Source organism: Malania oleifera, chromosome 1 (assembly GCF_029873635.1).
Source record: "Malania oleifera isolate guangnan ecotype guangnan chromosome 1, ASM2987363v1, whole genome shotgun sequence".
NCBI lineage: Eukaryota > Viridiplantae > Streptophyta > Magnoliopsida > Santalales > Ximeniaceae > Malania > Malania oleifera.
Window position 1 is genome coordinate 97,198,430 of NC_080417.1, and position 20,382 is coordinate 97,218,811.

The following is a 20,382-nucleotide window of genomic DNA, read 5'->3' on the forward strand; positions in this document are numbered from 1 at the left end:
GGATGTATTCTTAGTGCAGGGCAGTAGCAAAGACTCGTCGACGAACGGATAAACTAGTCGATGAGTGGTCTTCTCTGTCTCATCGACGAGTGCCCTATTCTCGTCGACGAGTGCTTCTGGTTACGAGAAAATATTTGAATTTTGAATGTAAACGTTATGAAAATTGGGGATTTAGAGGGAAGTCTCCGAGGGCTTGTTATATATGTTCTTCTAGGCATATTTTGACAAAAAAAGATAGTAAGAGAGGGGTGAGAGAGGGAGAGAAGATCATTTGAGTGTGTATCTTTAATTTTCATAGTGAAATCTCTTGCCAATTGCTCCCATGGATGTAGGCTTTGCCGAACCATGTAAATCCTGGTGTCGTTGCCCTTATCTTTACTTTCTTTATATTGCTAAGGTTGTGGATATATTATGTATTGACCATTTACATTGTATGCAAGTGTATAATTGATTCTTTTACAACAATATTGTTATTTTGATGTGTATTGCGTGAAAGGCCCAATTTCACGACATGCTGAGACCAAATAGTCGATATACCACTGCAAATCCATTGACTGTTTCTTTTGCACTTGGACAAAACCATCGACGTGTTCAAGCAAACCATCGCCGATTTCTTCCTGCAAGATAGCATCTATGTTTTCACCATATTTTTTCTTTGTACATTCGTTCCACTCAACATATAAGCCACATATTATAACAACATAAAGTAATAAAGTTTTAATGGGATTAAATCCTTTGCATAGACTCTACTAATACCTTTCGAAAGTTGTTTAAGGTCTGAAAGTTTTCTGCAAAACAAAGAAAGGAAAACTGGAGTTGTAAGAGGTGGTCGACCAACTTCTACACACAGTCAACCGCCTAATGCTACAACTTGTTTTTCCTTTCTAAGTAAATTTTTCTTTGAAAAATAACTTTTAAAATAGAAGATACACACACACACAAGGTAAGTATGGTAACTATTCTTGAAATGGTTGTTTTAGGGTATTATGTCTTTAAATTTCATTTTAAACAAAGTTTGAATGGCTACCTTCCCTATTCACAATGGTGCTCTTAGATCTAAAACTCCTTTCAAAAGGTTTTTCTTCTTTATTTTACCCTTTCAAAATCAAAATAAAATGGTGACTCTATTTTCTAAAAAAAACAAATCAGTAAGTTAGAGAACCAATGGTTTAATTGTCCCACTTACTTGTTTTTTAAACAGTCACCAAACATGTTAAGAATCATACCTTTATGTCAAAGTGAGCCATCACTTCCCCTTATAACACCCTTTGTATAGACACTATTTTATTCTCCATCACATATTTTGAATTTTTTTACCTCTTTTTTGAAGTTCAATTCTTGATTATATTGCTCTTATACTTGATGTTTAATTCTTGATTGCAGTGCTTTAATGATTAATGTTCAATGCAATATATTCTTCATTACTTTTTTTTTTTTATCTCCTGCAATAGACTGGACCAATGCACAGCTTGAATTCTTTTTTCAAATGCTAATTCAATTTTAGAATGCGCATTGAACAATTTATTTTCAAACGTTCAGTTGCATTGCTACTTTAAAAGTTAAAATTTTACCACATATACATAAAAACATCTTATTTAAAATGGCGTCATTTGCCTTAACTCACATTAATAGTATTATATAATAAATATTTAAACATGCAAAGTACATGCATTATATACTAGATCATATGTAATAACATCAACCCGACTTCGATGAAGTGTTGTTGTCCCGCTTAATATGACCAAAATTTTTATAATATCGGTGACAAACTTTTCCATCTAATTTTTAGTATCCTTGTAAGAATGATCCACATTAGTATGTAAGATCCACTCATATGATAATATTCCTAATCTGATATCAAACGAAATAGTCGGGTTGAACTCTAATAAAACATTGCCCTCTTTGGCGAAAGGTCTGTGCTTAGTAAAAGGCATGTTCATAGTTGTAATGTAAATCATCTTTACATGATTAAGATTTTCTAATACATGTCCAATCTGAACACATGGCACACTAAATGAGTCAAAGTCAACCTAAAATTATTATTTTTTTCTTCATTCACACTCTATAATCAGTGTTCAATAACCAATATTCCTTTAAGAGACCTCTAATCATTAGAGCATGTCGATTTGAGACCTCTAATAACTAGAGCATGTAGATTTTAATTTGAATATTTAAGTTCAAATCTTGAAGGAGGGTCTAAACATAAGGATGAACATGAATAACCAATCTCATAAACCAAAACTAAAACTCATTTGATTGGGTAACTAAAATTCAATTAATCAATGTTTTTGATTAATCGAATTGATAAAAAAATTTAAAAAATAAAGGAAAAAATATTGAGAATTCCACTTGTGAACTTGTCCCACATTGAAAAATTTAAGTGGATGATGAGTGCTTATATATATGGTTGGACCCAAGACCTAATAGGCTTAAGCATTTTGGTCAAGTTGGTGTTCACTCATGTGTATCAAGCTCACCCTTGGGCTCCTCTGGTCCTAACAAGTGGTATCAGAGACAACGATTCGTAACTCTAGGTGAGCAACATCATAAAAAAGTCGAAACGTGAAACTAATTCTCTTGACATGTTAACAGTTGGAGGACTAAGTGTGTGGCTGAGGCTAATAAGGATCATTTAGGCTACGAATGGATTCGTATAGGGTCAAGACGTGAGAGGTAGGATTGGTTCGGAGGCATGTGGAATGCAATCTGACGCACGTAAGGTGCCAGTGGTAAGACCCACTTGAGCAACTATTGGGGAATTGAGCTTACTCCAAGAAGAGAGACGATTTCAGTTCAAGGGGGAGCAGATTGTTGAGAATTCCACTTGTGAGCTTGTCCCACATTGGAAATTTTGAGTGGATGATGGGTGCTTATATACATGGTTTGATCCAAAACCTAATAGGCTTAAACTTTTGGATCAAATTGATGTTCCCTCATGTGTATCAATCCCACCCATGGGCTCTTTCGGTCCTAACAAAAAATCACTAGAAAATTAACTACTAACATGGGAAACAAATAATAGAATATTCATATTACGAAAAAGTATCAGGATTAAATGTCTCTCTCCTACTACCTTGCTCATTTCTTTATACTTCAAAAGAATTAGCATAAGTTAACAAACATTCAAAATTAACTCTCAAGAAATATGTTTAATATTCTATAATTTGCAGCATTTATATACACGTATATATATATATATATAAAAGTTTGATACATGTGAAAAGAACTTAAATTTAGGAATCATTTAGTGTTACTATCGAAAATTGCGAAAACAAAATTAAAAATTAAAAATTAAAAATTAACATTTAAAACTAAAATTAAAAATGAAGACAAGCAAGTAGCAACTTATTTGGTAAATAAAAAATAGTAACTAGCAACTTATTTAGTTAATATTTATAAAATTAAAATAAATAAATAAATAAAATATTTATTTTTATCCTAAAATTAAATGAAAAATTTTAGCTATCATCAACAAAAATACAAAACCTTACAAATTAAAAAATATATATAAAATGAAAAATTAATTATAACTATTTTGCTTCATTATTATATTTCAAATTCACCTTTTTTTTTTTTTAACTCAAAGAACAGGAGTTTTTTCCTTTTTTTGATTTTTTTAATATTAAAATATTAAATAATGATTGGATGGGAATTTATTTTCAGAGTTTGTTCCCATTTTAATATTATTTTATAATAAAATATTAAATAATACTTCGTTTGGGAAAAAAATTTCCGTTTTGAGGCTTATGTAATCTCACAACTTGATCCAGCGATATTTAAATGGGCAGGGTTTCTCGTGGTGATGCGTGGCAAGCTGGAAAGTAAATCTCGCAGGATCAAGCTGCGAGATTTGTAGGGAAAATGAACTATGAACTTACGCATGGCAAGCTAAGAAGCAAATCTCGCAGGATCAAGGTGAGAGATTTGTAGGGGGAAAGAATTCTCTCAGTCGCCTTTCCACCAGCTGAAGGAGATCTGAGAGCCAAAGGTCAAGCAATCCACAAAGAGAGAGAGAGAGAGGAAGCAGACTTAGATCTGGGGGATGTTTATACCATGAGAGAGCCACCAAGCCCCCATGGATTCACCAACTCACAGTTTAAAATCATGAGGGGTTCAAACTTTTGGTCCACTGTGAAGATGATGACGGGGAGGGGCCAAGGGGGGTGCGTGGTGGAGTAGGACAACACCTACATTTTCTGCCTGCTAACCAGATTCTGTCTCGAGTCTTCTTTTTTTCTTTTTTCTTTTTTTTTTAGGTGAGAATATGGAAATTCATTACTAATGCATTAAAAACATAATCCCTTAGATATAGGTCAAATTCCTTTAGTAAGTACCTTATCCATGTTTATACACAGTATGTAGACAAAAGTATTTATTCAAGCAATAATTATACTCCCCAACGCTGTCCACGACACTGCTTCCCCATACTCCTTCCACACCCACATCTCTAGCCTCATCTCCGGCACCTTCCGGAATGGCACTTAGAGGCATCCCCCCATGAAACCTAGCATCGGCGAGTAGAAGACGCAATCGAACTCCGCCACCACCCGGAACTCATTGCCAGCCAAATCGAAAGAAACAATCCCCCATTTTGGACTACCGCCGCCGTCGTTGGAAATTTCCACGCTCCAGTTTAGCGATTCGCCCGTGAACTTTCCCTTCTCGGGAAAGGTCATTCTGTAATTCGTGTCGAAAATCCGTTTCCAGGAATTTGAATTTTGGGAAAAAACTCTAACTTGGCCGGCAAGAATGTAAACGGCCAAAGCAAATCTCGCAGGATCAAGCTGCGAGATTCGCCATGCGTCAGCTCACTATTCATTTTTTCTGCAAATCTCATAACTTGGTCCTGCAAGATTTGCTTTCCAGCTTGCCACGCGTAAGCTCATGACTCATTTCCCCTACAAAACTCGTAGTTTGGTCTTGTGAAATTTGCTTCCTCGTTTGCCACGCGTCACCACGAGAAGCTCTGCTTGTTTAAATCTTGTAGTTTGGTCTAGCGAGATTAGATTACGTAAGCCTCAAAACGGAAAATTTTTTCCCAAATGAAGTATTATTTAATATTTTATTATAAAATAAAATTAAAATTAAAAAAAAACTCTTATTTCCCACTTTGATGTGTGAGTAAAACTCACTGGATGGTCCAATGAGTTTTGCATGGTGGAGCAAAAAATATATTATTTTTAAAATTATAATAGCAAGGAAGTGTCCTTTTTTTATTGGAGTGTTGGGTGCCATTCCCTTGTCCCATCTACCTTTATTATTAATTCTCCTTAAAAATTAATGTATAAATTTGAAATAATGTTTAAATAATGCAATGCAAAGAAATGGGATGCCCTAAAATCTATCTTTCATAAATTTTTGTGATTTTAAAACACATGTTTAAGCAAATATTTTCACAGAATTTAAAAAAAAAAATTCATTTAGAATAACATTCTTGAATATTTTATTTTCAAAATGAAATCTTTAATTCATGAAATCTATTTTTTTTTCTTTGTAAAATTTTAAAAATACGTACAAGATGGATGATTTGACTTTTTAACATTTGAATTCTATTTAATACTAAACAATATCTATAAGTAATAATCATATTTTTCGTGCAAAATTTTCTAACATTTTTTACTAAATAGTGAATTAATTTCACCTTAAAATTTCAACTATATATCATAAATACAAACATCAACACCTAATAAAATCAAAATTAAAAAAAAAAGGAGCTTGGGGCCTTGGGCCACTGGGCACTGTATAGGAAGTAGGGACTCAATTGAAAGGGTTTTAGGAAAATAAAAAATCCCAGTTCAGTTCTTAAAACCCTTTTTGAGCAAGCGCGAGGGTTTTAGCCTGCGAGTGGGCGAGAGTTAAACGACTCGGATCCTTCCCGAGGTTAACTACGATCTTCTTCTCTTCAATTATTAGAAATTATTGTTAAGATTCGCATATGGATTTACATATTTTTCTTCTAGGATTGTGTCTAGTTGGTTACTTGGTTGCCTGCTGATTGCGCTTGCCAACTTGTTTATTGTCGGTTGTTTCTATTGATTGTTAATTTAAGGGTTGCATTTTATCTTCTTTATTGGGATGTGAATTTCGTCTCAGAGGTGGTTTCGTTTCGTTTTGATTGGATTTAAAGATGGATTATTTTGAGTTAAAATCTGGGGTCTACACTGTCTAGTCAAAGATGGTTTTTAACAGCTTGTTTGAGAGTTCTCTAGATTGTTGTGCCTCTTACCTGCGTCTGCTTAAAAGAGTGTCAGTGTTGATATTTATGAACTGTAATATGAACGTTTATTACATCAGAGCTCATCTCTGGGTCCGTTCTTTCAAATATATATGTTTGTTTGTATGTGTTTGTGTTTGAGAGAGTGAGGATTGTGGATCCTTAATTGAGCAGCAGAGGCAGGGTTTCTGGTGTAATGGGAGGCAGTTGGTACAAACGGAAAATAAAATAGGAGCTTCATTTCTTTATAATTTAGAGGAAGAATGAAACTAATACACATTATATCATACTATACCAGCTGAGTTGGTAGGTGATGGCAGTTTTAAACTTTGTTTCATTTGGTTGGCATAATTATTGGCTGGTTGACATGTGAAAGGTTCTTTAGAATTTAAATGCAATGTTCTTGGTGTACTAAAGATGTGCCTTCTGCAAATGTTGTGCCCATAGAAGGATGCTTGTTATGCTCAAATCCTGCACTGGGGGCACACATGATGTTGCTATACAAGTGTACTCTTCATTTTCATGGATTTTTTTTTTTTGTATAAATTTAATCCTTGAATGGATTGTTGGATTTTTTCTTTTCCTATGTTCTTATTGTGTTTTGATCAGATCTAATGAGCCATTATTTCAGATTTTGTGTTACTTTTTTTGTGCACAATTTCCGTTTGTGATTTTATATTCTGAAAGATTACTTGCTAATGTAGCATAGGAAAAAGAAACAAGAAAAAAAAAAAGAAACTATATATGAGCATGGGTAGGGTCTCAAGAAGTCTCCCACCCACTCCCTCTCCCTCTCCCTCTCCCCCTCAAAAAAAAAAAAGAAGCAAAGTTTCCTGTGCTTGCTGTATCTTCTTTTGGTTGACCTAATTGTTAGTTTTTGGCACCAGTAAGCAGAGTTTGTTGCTTTGTTGATTGTACAAAATGAGATTAGCATTCTTTGCACATCCTTGCTTTTGTTTGCACAGAGATTAGAGTTGTGATAGCTGTCTATTTTAGGTTTAGACAATGGCTTTTGTTAACAAGGTTGGGAGTATACTTAAGCACACAGTGAGCAAACATGTCAATTTGGATTTATCTGCTTCCAAGCCATCTATTTACCAAGCAATAAGATCCATGTCATCCTCAAGGCTCTTCGTTGGAGGTGCATTGGTTTTCATTTTATTTTATAGTCGTTGCTTCTTTTCTTTGGGCATTTCACAATGGCTTTATATTTCTTTGCAGGCCTATCGTATGGCACAGATGAAACAAGCCTAAGAGAAACATTCTCACCTTATGGGGATGTAATTGAAGGTATTCCTCCCCATGCTCACTCCTAGGTTCTAACCTCCTCCAAAAAAAAAAAAAAAAAGAGGAACAACTCTCACACACACATGCATGAAGAAAGAAAACAAACTAAACTGAAGTAAGAAAATAAAACTGAAACTGAGAGCAGCGCATAGACCACCACTGCGCAGATTTGCACAAGGTACATGGAAATTATCTTTGCATTTAATCCAATCAAATTAAATCAGTATGTTAATATAACTTAAAGCTGCTTACTTTTCTTATCCCATAATTATAGGGATAGTCCATGAAATTTCAAAATAATGTAAAACTTCCCCCAGGCAATGATCTCAATAATATTATAATTTTAAAGACATTTTCCTCCAAATTGTAGCTTGAAGCATGTAGAAACACTTTTGCTCCATATTTTTCGAAAATACCTGCTAGGCTGTACCTTGCAATAAACAGATAAAAATTTTGTGCATAATTATTCTCTCAACAGAATCGTCAAACTTTAGAAGCAACTGATATTATTTTTTAAACAGCGAAAGCAGGATTGCTCATTGCTGCAATGTCTCGAAAAGATACAGGACACAATGTTAAAAGTGACCCTACATATGCTGGAAAGGATATCTTTTCATCATATGCTATATTGATAAGTTACATGCTAATCAATTCAAATTATATAAAACAATCAAGTAATTTCAAAAGTAATTTTATGATATAAATTGGGTTGCTCCATTATGAGTGAAAGAATTGGGTTACAGAAATAGCCTATCCATATGCAAGAGAAAGGCTGTGCACCACCCTCAATTTCTGCATAGTTGGGGGATTAGTGCATTGGTGCCCTTTTTATTTAACAGTGATTATGCTTAATGAAAATTTGAGTCATTTTCATATTGTTTGTACATTGCTGATGAGTTTTTTGGCTGAACCGCAGCACAAAAACAAAAGAATTAAAGTTCATATCTGGTCATATCAATCACACTTAGAAAAAAAAAAAATACTGAATAACAAATTTCTTAAGTTAATATTTGTAGGATTTTTCCTGTTGAAAACATAAATTCAGAATTTTTTTAAGTGATTTGAACTTCTTGAATCTCAATTATGAACAGAATCCTGTAGTTCCCATGTCGTCCTCATAAGTTTTTGTTGTACTGCTGACAGTGCTAGTGCTCATTAGTCAATGCTGATCCTTCATATTCTTGCAGCTAGGGTTATTATGGATCGTGAGACTGGTAGGTCCAGAGGCTTTGGCTTTATTAGTTATACATCTACTGAGGCAGCTTCCAGTGCCATCCAGGCTTTGGATGGGAAGGTCTGATTTTAATCCTCTCTGTGACTTCTTAACTTATTTATATGGCAGACATGAATGGGTTGCATGATTTACTGAGAATTGAAATGTTCATCTGGTTTTACTTTTATTTAGTGAGGTCAAACATGGAGAAGTCTACTATTTGTCTATAAATGTTGCCTGGTGTAGCATATATTAATGAAATAAAGTATAATTTTTATCCAAGAATAAACATTTTCTCCAATGATCAACACAGCTCATTAAATTAAAGCCAGCAATAGCTAAATGTGGTGGACACATAAGGAAGATACTCTTAGTTGTGTATGCTTTTCCTAAACAAATGAAAAGTAAGGGAACGAGTCAAGGAATAATAGTAAAAAAATGAACTTTATTTTAAGGGAAGAATCAAGAGAAATAATTATAAAAAAAACAGCTTTTTGTGTTTATTAACTATTAAAAAATAATAGTTCATGCATATTCAGATACTTTTTATCAAATTAAAAATAAATAAATAATTAGCTTAGGAAAAAGATAATAATTGAAAAAATACTGAAAAATACCAACTTTTGAATCTTAACAATACAATGAAACTCGAGTGCCACCTTAGCTGATGAGTATTTTTTTTAGTTACCAAAAACTTCGTTAATGCAAGAAAAGAAAAAAAAAAAAATTCAGGAAAAAGAGGACAAGCCATCCTCCTTCACAACAAAAGCAAAAGAAAAAAAGAGACGAAGTATTTAAATCAATGCCGCCTTCCAATCCCTTTGGATATTGGACAGTGAAATACCCTTAGCCGTTGAGTGTTCTGCTCTTTTTCAATAGCAGAACACTATACTCTTCCAAGAGTTTAGAATGGTTTTGTGAAGGCAACATATGACCCTTATCTATTGTCTCTTCTTTTTAAGCACAAAATTGACGTAGACAAGGTATGAAAGGTAATCATGTAAAAATAGAAGCGATTAAAAAAGAAAAAAATAAATGTTTTTTCTGGGGTTTTAATCTAGTATGTCTATGCGGATATAATAGGTCTAGAACCATGTTAATTGATGGATTCATCAATCCCTATGATAGATTTGACAACAATTCAGTTGTTTGTTTTTTTTTTTTTAGTAAGATTCAAATGGATTTAGTGTGGAATTGATACAAATTGTATGAATTGAATTGCGAATCATAAGATTATAACAATTATTCTGTATATGCTTTATCTCCTACTATATGGCATATGCTAAATCATAACTTTAGAGGTGTGTCCATTATTCTATCTGTACCATTGAGCTGGCAATTTTTTTTATTAGTTAAGCTATTTGAATGCAGTGAGGTTTTTTCGGGTATTCGATTATTAAAGAATTTTGTAAAGCACAAAAAAGAAGGCACTTAGGAAAGGTACTCTTAAACTTAAGAAAGATATAGTCGAAAATGCTCGCTAAAGAGATTAAGATTTGGTGTCCTTCTATAACCATGATTGTGCATAAGGAAGACAGATAATCCTTTGCTTTGTCTCCGACTACATGGGATATGACTTATGCTTACTTAGAACTTTAGAATCATTTCCATTATTCTACCTGTACTATTTGAGTTGGAATTGTTTCCTAGTTAAAGCTACTTGAGTGCATTGCAACCTATGCAGGTATTGGATTATTGAAAGCATGATATTTAGGGAAATATATGTTTTTTGGTCCATTGGATTTGGAGGTCCACTGCACTTGGGCTACACAACTAGAGTTAGCCCTTTTCCCATCCCATTACCCCCTTCCACCCCCTTCCCAAGGTTTGAACCTTTTACCTCCAACATAGAGTTCTAATGGGGATCGACATTCGTTGCCCATGTCATTTTCAGATATTATGACACGTGGATGACCTTCAGGAGTCCCCATTTCCTTCGTCGACATGCTAACACATGGAAGACCTCTGGATGCCCCTTTCGTTCGTTGCTTCGCAGGAACTTATGGAGTATCTAGAAGATGTTCCAGTGTGAGAAAGGCCCCATCAGAGATGCCAAAGCAAGTCTGAGATCAAGACCCCATATGGGCCCCACATGATCTTGTGGGCCCCTCACAGTTGGAGCCTCCCCTTTGACATAATTACAGATTTTAAGTTGTAATAATTATTGAGTCAACTTAGCTTGCAAGTGTGCTAAGTATTTAATAGGTCTAGTAAGTTGAGCTAATTAATGTGTGTTAGTAAGTTGTGCTTAGTATTTAATGTCTTGTAAGTTGGAGTGTTGTAAGTTGTGTGAGTGTTTATTATGTCTAGTAAGTTGGTGTTTTTATTATTTGTGTCTCCCATGCTTGTACGAGAATTGTTAGCTTATTAATGTCTTGTCCCCCCATGCTAGCTATATATATATCCCTTCATTGTAAGAAAGAAAAGCAAAGTTTTGAATATTGATATTGAAAGGATTTTCCTTTGTTGAAGCTTGCTATAGCTTTGTCCAATCCTTGTGATTGTGCAGTGAGAGGCTACATCGTTCTCTTCGGAGATCAGGTGGTGAGAGACCACTAACCTATCCAGCAACTCATTCTCCATATCCTCCCTCACTCTCACCGCACCACCAAAATACACCCACACGGCCAGCACCTTCATATCCTCACACGACCACCATCACTCCATTGCATTGCTGCGTTCGTTGGTATTTCAAAGCTTGTATGAAGAACTTAAGGCGTGAACTAACTTGTGTAGAATATCGTCAAGTCATCCATTGTATTATTGGTAAATTCAGCACTTATTTGAACCCTCATTTTATATTGAAGCCTTTGCTGCAAATCTGAAATTTCATATTTGTTAAGCCTTTGCATCCATAGACTTCAATATTTCAGTTTGCTAGCTTGAAATCAATTTGTGGAATATTGCTGTGCTAAGCTTAGAATTTAATTCTTAAAACATTGAAATTGCATCTTTCCGTATTTAACTTAATATCTTTTTGAAAGAATCAATTGAGACTTATTTCTGGATAGCATCATACACCTTTTTAAAAATCTTGGAACATGTGAAATGTCCTTTGATTTAATGTGTTTATGTTGATTAATGGAATTTTAATTTGAAGTGTCTTGAGTGTGTATGCTTGCTTGTGAGGGTTGAAATTGGTAGGACTAGGTCACCCCATCCCGTCCTACATCAAGTTCCCAAGCTCCTAATTGTTGATGTAGGATGGGGTAGGGTAACCTAGTCCTACAGGTTTCAACCCTCAAACAACATCCATGAGAAATACTTTGAATTGAGAATTTAACCAACCAAACGTTAAACAAAGCCAATCATGCTTTATCATACTGGTCCAAGGATTTTGAAAAGGTATATAATTTGATTCATAAGTCAATCCCAAATGGTTCTTTCACAAAAGAATCAAGTGATATGCTATGAAGATGCTATTCAATCATTCCAGAAAATAAGTCTATGTTATCACAATCATATTCCCACAATTGACAAGCATGTGTAAAAATACTGAAAATTTCAAGTTCTGGGGTCTTGAGTCGATTGGGGTTCAGGGTTAGTCGCCTAGGAAGTTTTAATATAGTTTTCTGGGCTGGCAGGGCTGGGTTAGTCGACTGAACTCTTGGGGCCAGTCGCCTGACCTATGACAGGACTGAAACACAAAGTGGGATTTTTAGAGTTTTACGCAACTGAGGCTTATGGGATCTTAAACAAGGATTCTAAACAGAGTTAGGAAGGGATTGGGATAGATATTACCGTGTGGAATCGCTGGATATCTTACCAATGATCAACAAACTTGAATCAAACCAAGAAATCCTCAAGCTTTCGGTGAACAAGTATAAGATCTGCTGTTGTTGTTCATATGCGAATGACGTGTTAGGATAAGAGATGGTGAAGACGTGATGGATAGGTGTTGGTCTCACACTAACTGATCTCTAAGGAGAACGTTGTAGCCTCTCGCCACTCAATCTCAAGGATCGGAACAAACCTCAAAGCTTTACAAAGGAAGAACCTTTTTTCATTCAATAACAATGCCTAGCCATCTTTCAGTTTTTACAATAGCAATATATATAGGGGAAAGAAAGACACAGTAATAATTGACCTACACTTCCCATACAAGCATGGGAGACAACTCACTTAATGTTCACAAATTATAAACTCATTAACTCACACAATTCTCTCACAAATTAAATACCTAACACAACGCATAATATAGCATAAAACAATAAATGTAAACAAAGTCAAAATGGAGGCCCAATCCTATGTGGGGCCTAATGGATCCGTGTGGGGCCCACAAGAGTCTTGAGCTCACTTGTTTTCATGTTCAGACGATGGTATTTTCGACTAGGTCGCACCCCCAAGGCTTCAGGTCGCACTCCTGGTCGAAGCTCTCAGGATTTTCTCAGTGTGCAGGCGACTTGGTCACACCTCAAGGTGTCCTGGTCGCGACTTGGTCGAGACTCTCAAGAAAATCTACAAAGTGCTGATGGATAATTTCAGCCGCAAACATGCTTCAATATTTAGGCCATAACTTTTGCTACAGAGCTCCAAATAAAGCGATCTTGGTATCGAAAGAAAGCTAACAAAATTTCCTTCAACTTTTGTGTTCAACCCATTTGAAGATGGGAAGGTTTTGATAGAGAAATTTGCACATCAAATCATGGGTTCCTGCAAAACAGATTTAATGGTGGTGGACTTCCGGAGGCTGTCCATGTGTCACCATGTCGTCGAATGAAAGGGGAAGTGGCTGCTGATCCCCATCAGTTGTTAAGCTATATTTTGATGAATTTGCATTTTGAAAAGGTAAAGCAAATTTTACATGTTATTTTAATTGATTTATTTGGAACTTGTATTGAATTACTAGTTGACACTCTGCCATTAAAAAAAAAAAAAAAATACTAGTTGACACTCCATTACAAAATATCACTCTTAAATATATCCATTTGCCTTTTTTTTGGATCATTGAAGCAAATGATTGGAAGATGTTCCTATCTTGGTGTAGGACAGAAAGAGCATAGAGATAGGAAATGGGGGAAATGAAGAGAAGAGAAGAGAAGAGAAGATGGAGAAGAGGAAAGGAAAATGAAGGAACGTGCGCACGCACACAGAGTGAGAGAAATAGAAGTTTAATTTCAATTCACAACTGCATCTTGCACACAAACAAAGTACCTTACACCACACATTACACCACACATTCAAAGTAAAACAAATAATTGCAAAATAAACCCAGAGAACTAAAATACACAAGAAATAAGTCCAGATTAACTAATACTTCGAAGATAACCAAAATTCTCAAACTAGACTAAAATTACTAATTTCTAAATTTATGGTTACAACACAAGTGCTTAAGGTGTTCCAAAGGTGGTCCTCCGTTAAACTCCCCTTGTTGGAGAAAACATGAGCTCAAGTTTTGATGTTTGAAATGGCACAACAAGAGCAAATCCTTGAGCTGGTATGTGTTGCATCCTCAATCACCATGGGGAAGTAGCAAGAAGATCCTCCAATTGCAAGCAACATAGAAGGCTTCGATGTCCTCTACCTCTGATAGAGTAGCAAGTTTTATAAATGGGAAATCGATTTAATAACCAGATATAATGGCAACTCAAGCAAATCTGCATTTGGTCCATATTCAAGAATGAAAAGTTTCACCATCACTGGTTTCAGAATATGTGGAGGGAAAAGAAATAGGTGATGGAGGCACATAGCCACATATTCATTGGATGGAGCAGAAACCATCTCAAGAGAATACTTAGTAATAGGTTCAACTTGAGAAATCTTCGACTCCTTAATAACAATTAATGTGGCCATGATCTTAAATTTCCAAGAAATTGTTGAAATTTCCATCGAAATTTCTGCTTTCCGTCACCTTTGGAATTGAAATGGCATTCAATTTTTATCTTAATAATTTTCATTGAAATTCCAAAAAAATTCATCCGAAATTTATCGAAATCTCAAAATTTTAGCAAAACTTGTTGAAATTTTAACTATAGAATGAAATTTCTTTGGAACTCAAATGTGTGATTCAGGCGCAAGTAAAATTTATCTCTTAATTTATCCTTTTTGGTTTAATTGAAACGAAAGATTATTACAAGGGCTTTTGAAATTATATGGAAATTTGAACTTACAACAACACATTATTTAACCATTCATCTCTAAGTTATCTTTATTTGTGTAATAAATAATATTTAATTGATTTATAAATTTGGTTTATATGAATCAAATATGTTTAATACACATATTATGTCACGAATGTGTTTAACACACATTATATTACAACTATTGCACCTCATGCACAACATATATGTATTTAATTTATAATATATTAGCCCTAAAACTTACATTATGATGTCTATTAACCATTTCTAAAGTCTCATAAAAGAATTCCATGCTTTACTACTAATTTTCATTGTTTTTTCAAATTAAAATCAAAGTTGACATCAAAATCAAATTTTGCATTCGTTTGGAGCTTGAAATTTTAGTAAAAATCGAAATTTAAGACCGCGATTGTGGCTCATTCCTTGGGTTAGGAATGGAAAATTTGAGGTTGAAGAACTTGTCATTAATGAATATATCTACCCTAGTAGTTGGCAACTCATCATATGAGACACCAAGGGTCCCAATTATTAAGTCTAGTGGCACGTCAAGGATTCAAGGTTATACAGAAGTGTGTCTGTCTTTGGATTAGAATAAACATCAACAGTTTCTTGGGTCAATAAAGACAATTCCAGAATCATATCCTAAAAAAGAGCTATCACATCCTGAAAATATGATTCATGAATGTTTAGAAACTTGTGCATTGACAATATGCAAATCATTGATGTAGTCATGATACTCATCTATGCAATAATTTATGGGGACTTAAAGCAACGGAGTACTTATTCTCAACAAGTTGAGTCCTCTCTTGAACATTTAGTCAATATCATGGCTGAGTCTTGACCACTTTGAATTGGAGGTGTTTTTAGGCTCCTGATTGGATTATTGGGGAAATATCTCAGCTTCAAAACCATATTGTAAACCTCAAACAAAGTGGCGTGATGTTTTCAGTTCTGCACAGTAATTTGGTTTCTGATTTCCCCTCTTAACCTTTTTTAAATATAAGCAGCACACTAGGGCTGTCATGAGGAACAGACCAGCACATGAGCTGTTTGAATTCAAGGTAACAATCAGTAACACTAGAATACAGTTGTCCAAAGTTATTCAAGTGGTCCACTAATATTACACTATAGAATGTGGGACATAATTTTCTCAGTATATTTCATTTCAGATCAAGTTGAAACATACGGCTCCCCAATGTTATGTTCATTATTTTCAACCTTTTTGTGACTATTGCTTTGCTAAATAAATAATTTATGATTTAGCAAAGTAGATGCACCGGTGTTAAATAAATCCATTACATTGTTGACCAACCAATATAAGAAACAGTGAGGTCCTAATCAGCCATCAGAATCAGAAGCCCAGGTTTGGTTGTTTCTCAAGAATGGCCAAATACTTAGGAACCATATTATTGCCCTTTTTCTCCCTCAATGTGAGGGAAAATATTAGGAGCACAGATATATGGACCTACACAATAGCTAAGATACATTAGATCGCATTTTTGTGAGAGGTACTTACCCAAGTTCGTGACTTCATGTAGCCTCACCCAGCATCCTAAAATTTCCATGCAGTCGTTCTTGGCTGTTCCTTTTGTTTCTTAAGTATTGAACCCAATTTCTTGCATCAAATATTCAATTACTTGCATTTTCTTTGATATTCTCACAAAAAATTCTTCAATTTCTAGCTAGGAAAATTTAATTGGCTGAAGAATGCTGATTTTAGTTCCGCCAGAGCCAAATTTTCTTCAGAATTTAGAAATTTGTACTGATAGTCTAGTATCTCACAACAGAGGTTAAAATTTTGCAAAGCACCGTCAAAATATAGTGAGATATAATCACTTTCTACTGTTCATTTTTCACTTATTTCGTCTCAGAGAAAATGAATCAGGAAAATGGAAAAGAAAGGCTGTCTCACTCTTATCACTGGTCATGTTCAAGTGATTGTCTTACAGTGGCTGGCTGAACGGAGGATGGCGCTTCAATGAACTTAATGGCGTGGCCTGAAAATGGTATTTGAGCCTATGGTTGGAAGAACATCCGCCAGCTCATGAAGTTACCTCCTTTGTCAGGCGGGCAGATAGCAACAAAATCTTGGAGATGGAATGCCTGGAAGGATTTGTTTCTCTGGTGGTGGTGTTGAAGTGACAGGTGTGTTGCAGCGAAGTGGCATTTGAAGGTGATGATTGTCAAGCGAGGAATAATGTGATAATTCTTGCCCTTCTCCTGGAACTTTTGGCAGTGCGTGAGCGTGAGTGTTCTTTTCATTTCTTTTATGGAGACGAAGGCAGTTGATGTGAATGTGGTTGATGGACAAGTGGATGGTGACCGACTTGTGTGGGCAACTTGAAGACAGTGAGGATGGTTTGGAGTTGGGATGATTCTCTCATGGAGACAGCTACAAATGGGTGATCAAAGTTTGCTGTGATAGATGAAAGAAAAAAGAACAGAGAAAGAGGGAGGATAATGGAAAAGGAGAAGAGAGAAGACAAGAAGGACAAGAAGAAAAGAAGAAGAATGTGGGGGAGAGACTGAGAGGTTAGATTTCAACTCGTAACTGCACTGTAACTTATGCAATACACAAACAAAGTACTTAGACCTGCCATTCAAAGTAAAAGAAATAATTACAAAACTATCCTAAAAACTGAAATGCCAAAATAGTTCCAATTAATCAAAACTTATAAAATAACTGAAATTTCCTATCTAAAACATAATTCCTAGTTTTTAAATCTATGGCTGCAATATAGGCACCTTTAAGGATGAAGCACCTAAAATGCTCCAAATATGGTCCACATGCAAAGCACATGCCTAGTTTGTTGCTTCTATTGAGTTTGGGAGCACAAATTTTGAACCCTGGATTAGGATTTGTATGGATTTTCACAAAACTTAATGTAATTTTGTACTACCATTATAGTTGTCTAAACCCACACAAAACCAAATCTAAGGTTTTGAGTCCATGCTCCCAAACACAGCACAGTAAATTTATTTTCAAGATTATGGCTTAATTATTGTATACTCTTGTTAAATATGAAATTTTGGATGCAAATCTTATAAATGTCAAAGGATCCAACTGCTGTTAAAGTAATGAGGTAACTACAAAAATCCCTAGAGATTTGATTCCCTTGAAAAGTGATGGTGCTAGACATTGCCTTCACTCACATGCATCTGCATGTACAACTACAAATGCTCAAATGAATACACGCACACATGTTCATGCATATACATGCACACATTAACAAAAATGCATGCACGTGCAAGCAGGATCATGGGCACACACAAGAATACATTGTATATTGAGTTTCAGATGAGTTTTTTTATTCAAGTTGGCACCTTGGTTGGGCAGTGGTTTTACATGTCTTTCTCTCTTTCTTTTTTTTTTTTTCTAGTTGTTTTAGATAGGTATTGAAATTTTGCATTGCTTCAAAGACAAATTTGCCTAAAAAATGAGAAAACAAAAGTAATTGAATTAGGAGTGAAAAAATTTAACAAATAGGTGAGTCTTGCGGCTCATGCCAAAGCCACACCATGTCAGGATTGGTGAATTAGTGTATTTTTTCTTTAAGAAGAATTAGAGGTGAACTGAAGGCTTCGGCTGTGTTATTTATTAGATAGAACATTTCTATTTCAAATTCGGATTGTTACAGTTGCTTTATTTTTTTGTTTTATAGTAACATAGTTTGTAGGGTGTTCTCCTTACCAGTAGCATGTTAAGGGTTTTGTTAACTTACATTTATTGGTACTTGTTTTGAGTTAACACCCACAATAGAGTGCCATTTTATTTCATAAATTTGTAAAAAGTTACGCCTACTAGTGATGGAACCGCTATTGGTGTTGGATTATGGAACTTGTCATTGTGATCTCATGTCATCTTTTGGTTTGTCTGTGAATTGCTTGGTCTGATTTTGAGGAAATGATATTTTTTAATACATTCATTAATAGTGGCATCTCATACTATTATGTTATGATTCTTTGATTTTTCTCAGGAATTTCATGGACGTTGGATAAAGGTTAATTATGCTACAGAAAGACGTCCTCCGGCGATACAAGGAGTTGGCTCTTGGGGCAGCAGCAATAGTGCTAACTATGGTGGTGGTAATTATGGTGTTAGTGCCAACTATAGGGGTGGAGCTGGTGACAGCTATGGAAGTGCAGCAGGTAATTACAGTGGTGGTAATTATGGTGACAACTATGGAAGTTCACAAGACAGTTGCACCGGTGGTGATAATAACCATGGAAGTGGTAGTGTTGGTGATCCTAGAGTTAGTTTTGAAGGCATTGGTGGTTATGGCAGTGACAGTACTGCTAACTATGGTGGTGTTGATCATGGTGTTAGTGTCAACCATGGTGGTGGTGCTGATGACAGCTATGGAAGTGCAGTAGACAGTTACAGTGATGGAGGTGGCACTAACTATGGAAGTGGTAATGGTAGTATTGGAGGCTGTGGTGATAACTACGGAGCTGGTGGTGGTAGTATCAATAATGGACATAGTGTTACTTCCAACCATGAAAATGGTGGTGGTGAAAGCTATGGTAATGTTATGGACAATTATGGTAGTGATGGTAACCATGGTAGTAGTGGCTATCACAAGGGTGGAAACAATTTTGATGCTATGAATGTTGATGGCGGCTATGGTAGCAGTCACAGTGGAAATTATAGTTCTCATAGTGGCACTCATGGCAAACATAACTATTTCAATGGTGGCACTGGCTTTGCTAGTGGGTATGGTGGATCTGCAGAAACATCATATGGTGGTAACTATGGTGGTGCTGGTGGTGGCGGCAGTAACAGCAATGGCAATTACAGTACTGGAATAAATTTTAATGCTAATAATAATGGTGGCTATGGTAGCTGTGGTGGTGTTGGAAATTATAGTGTCACTGGTAATAGTGGTAGCAACAGTAGCCATTTTAGCCGTGGTGGTGGTGGTGGTCATGGCAGTGGTTCTTCTACTGGTGGATATGATGGTACCACAGAAACACCATGTGGTGGTGGACATTCATATGGTAATCAGAGCAGTGGGACTGCTGTTGGCAGCAGACTCTATGACCAGGATGTGCAGGAAAGCAATTACCGAGTTGGGGATGATGAGCCGGACCACCGCGTTGCCAACTCTAGGAACTGGTAGATTTTTTCCCTTGTGGATGAAGATTTTGCAGCAATCAAGCAAGAGTCATGTAGGACCGCTTATTATAGATTATGCTGTCTTAGACAGTTAATTATTTAACCTTTTATCATTCTTAGACTGATTGTTTGGATATTGTGGACTGCAGATATTGTGTTGTGTTGTGCTTTTTGCCTCCATTTTGGGCGGCTTTCAAGTTTATGAGCCTCAAATATTAGTTATTCGGAGAGGCAAAGTCTAATCAGTTTTGTTAGGAATAAATATGCTGCCCAAGGCTAGTTTTGTGATGTGCTTTTTGCCGTCTTTTAGTAGAGCGTTGCCAAATCTGCCTCTGATAATATGTTCTTTTGCTCCTATCAGGGTCTCTCTGAGCTTCAGCTTCACATTTTTTACAAAAGAAAATGTGTACTTTCTTTTTCAACAAGATGGAACCGAGTCCGTGAACATTGAACGTTCCGGGGTATTTTCCTC

General features: G+C 35.5%; 1 protein-coding gene across 3 annotated transcripts; it reads left to right on the forward strand.

Annotated features, from left to right (window-relative positions):
* The first annotated feature begins 5,688 nt into the window (after window positions 1-5,688).
* LOC131160094 (glycine-rich RNA-binding protein 3, mitochondrial-like) lies at window positions 5,689-20,198 on the forward strand. Of its 3 annotated transcripts, none has more exons than XM_058115441.1 (5): window positions 5,689-5,880; window positions 7,211-7,355; window positions 7,436-7,504; window positions 8,689-8,795; window positions 18,772-20,198. In XM_058115441.1, the coding sequence occupies exons 2-5, from the start codon at window positions 7,220-7,222 to the stop codon at window positions 19,912-19,914; spliced, it is 1,455 nt and encodes a 484-aa protein (XP_057971424.1). In that variant the 5' UTR covers window positions 5,689-5,880; window positions 7,211-7,219; the 3' UTR covers window positions 19,915-20,198. The 3 variants fall into 3 exon arrangements, with proteins under 3 accessions (XP_057971424.1, XP_057971416.1, XP_057971431.1); XM_058115433.1 differs by having other exon boundaries at window positions 5,723-5,880; window positions 7,217-7,355; XM_058115448.1 differs by lacking the exon at window positions 7,211-7,355 and having other exon boundaries at window positions 5,725-5,880.
* The last annotated feature ends 184 nt before the right edge of the window (window positions 20,199-20,382 follow it).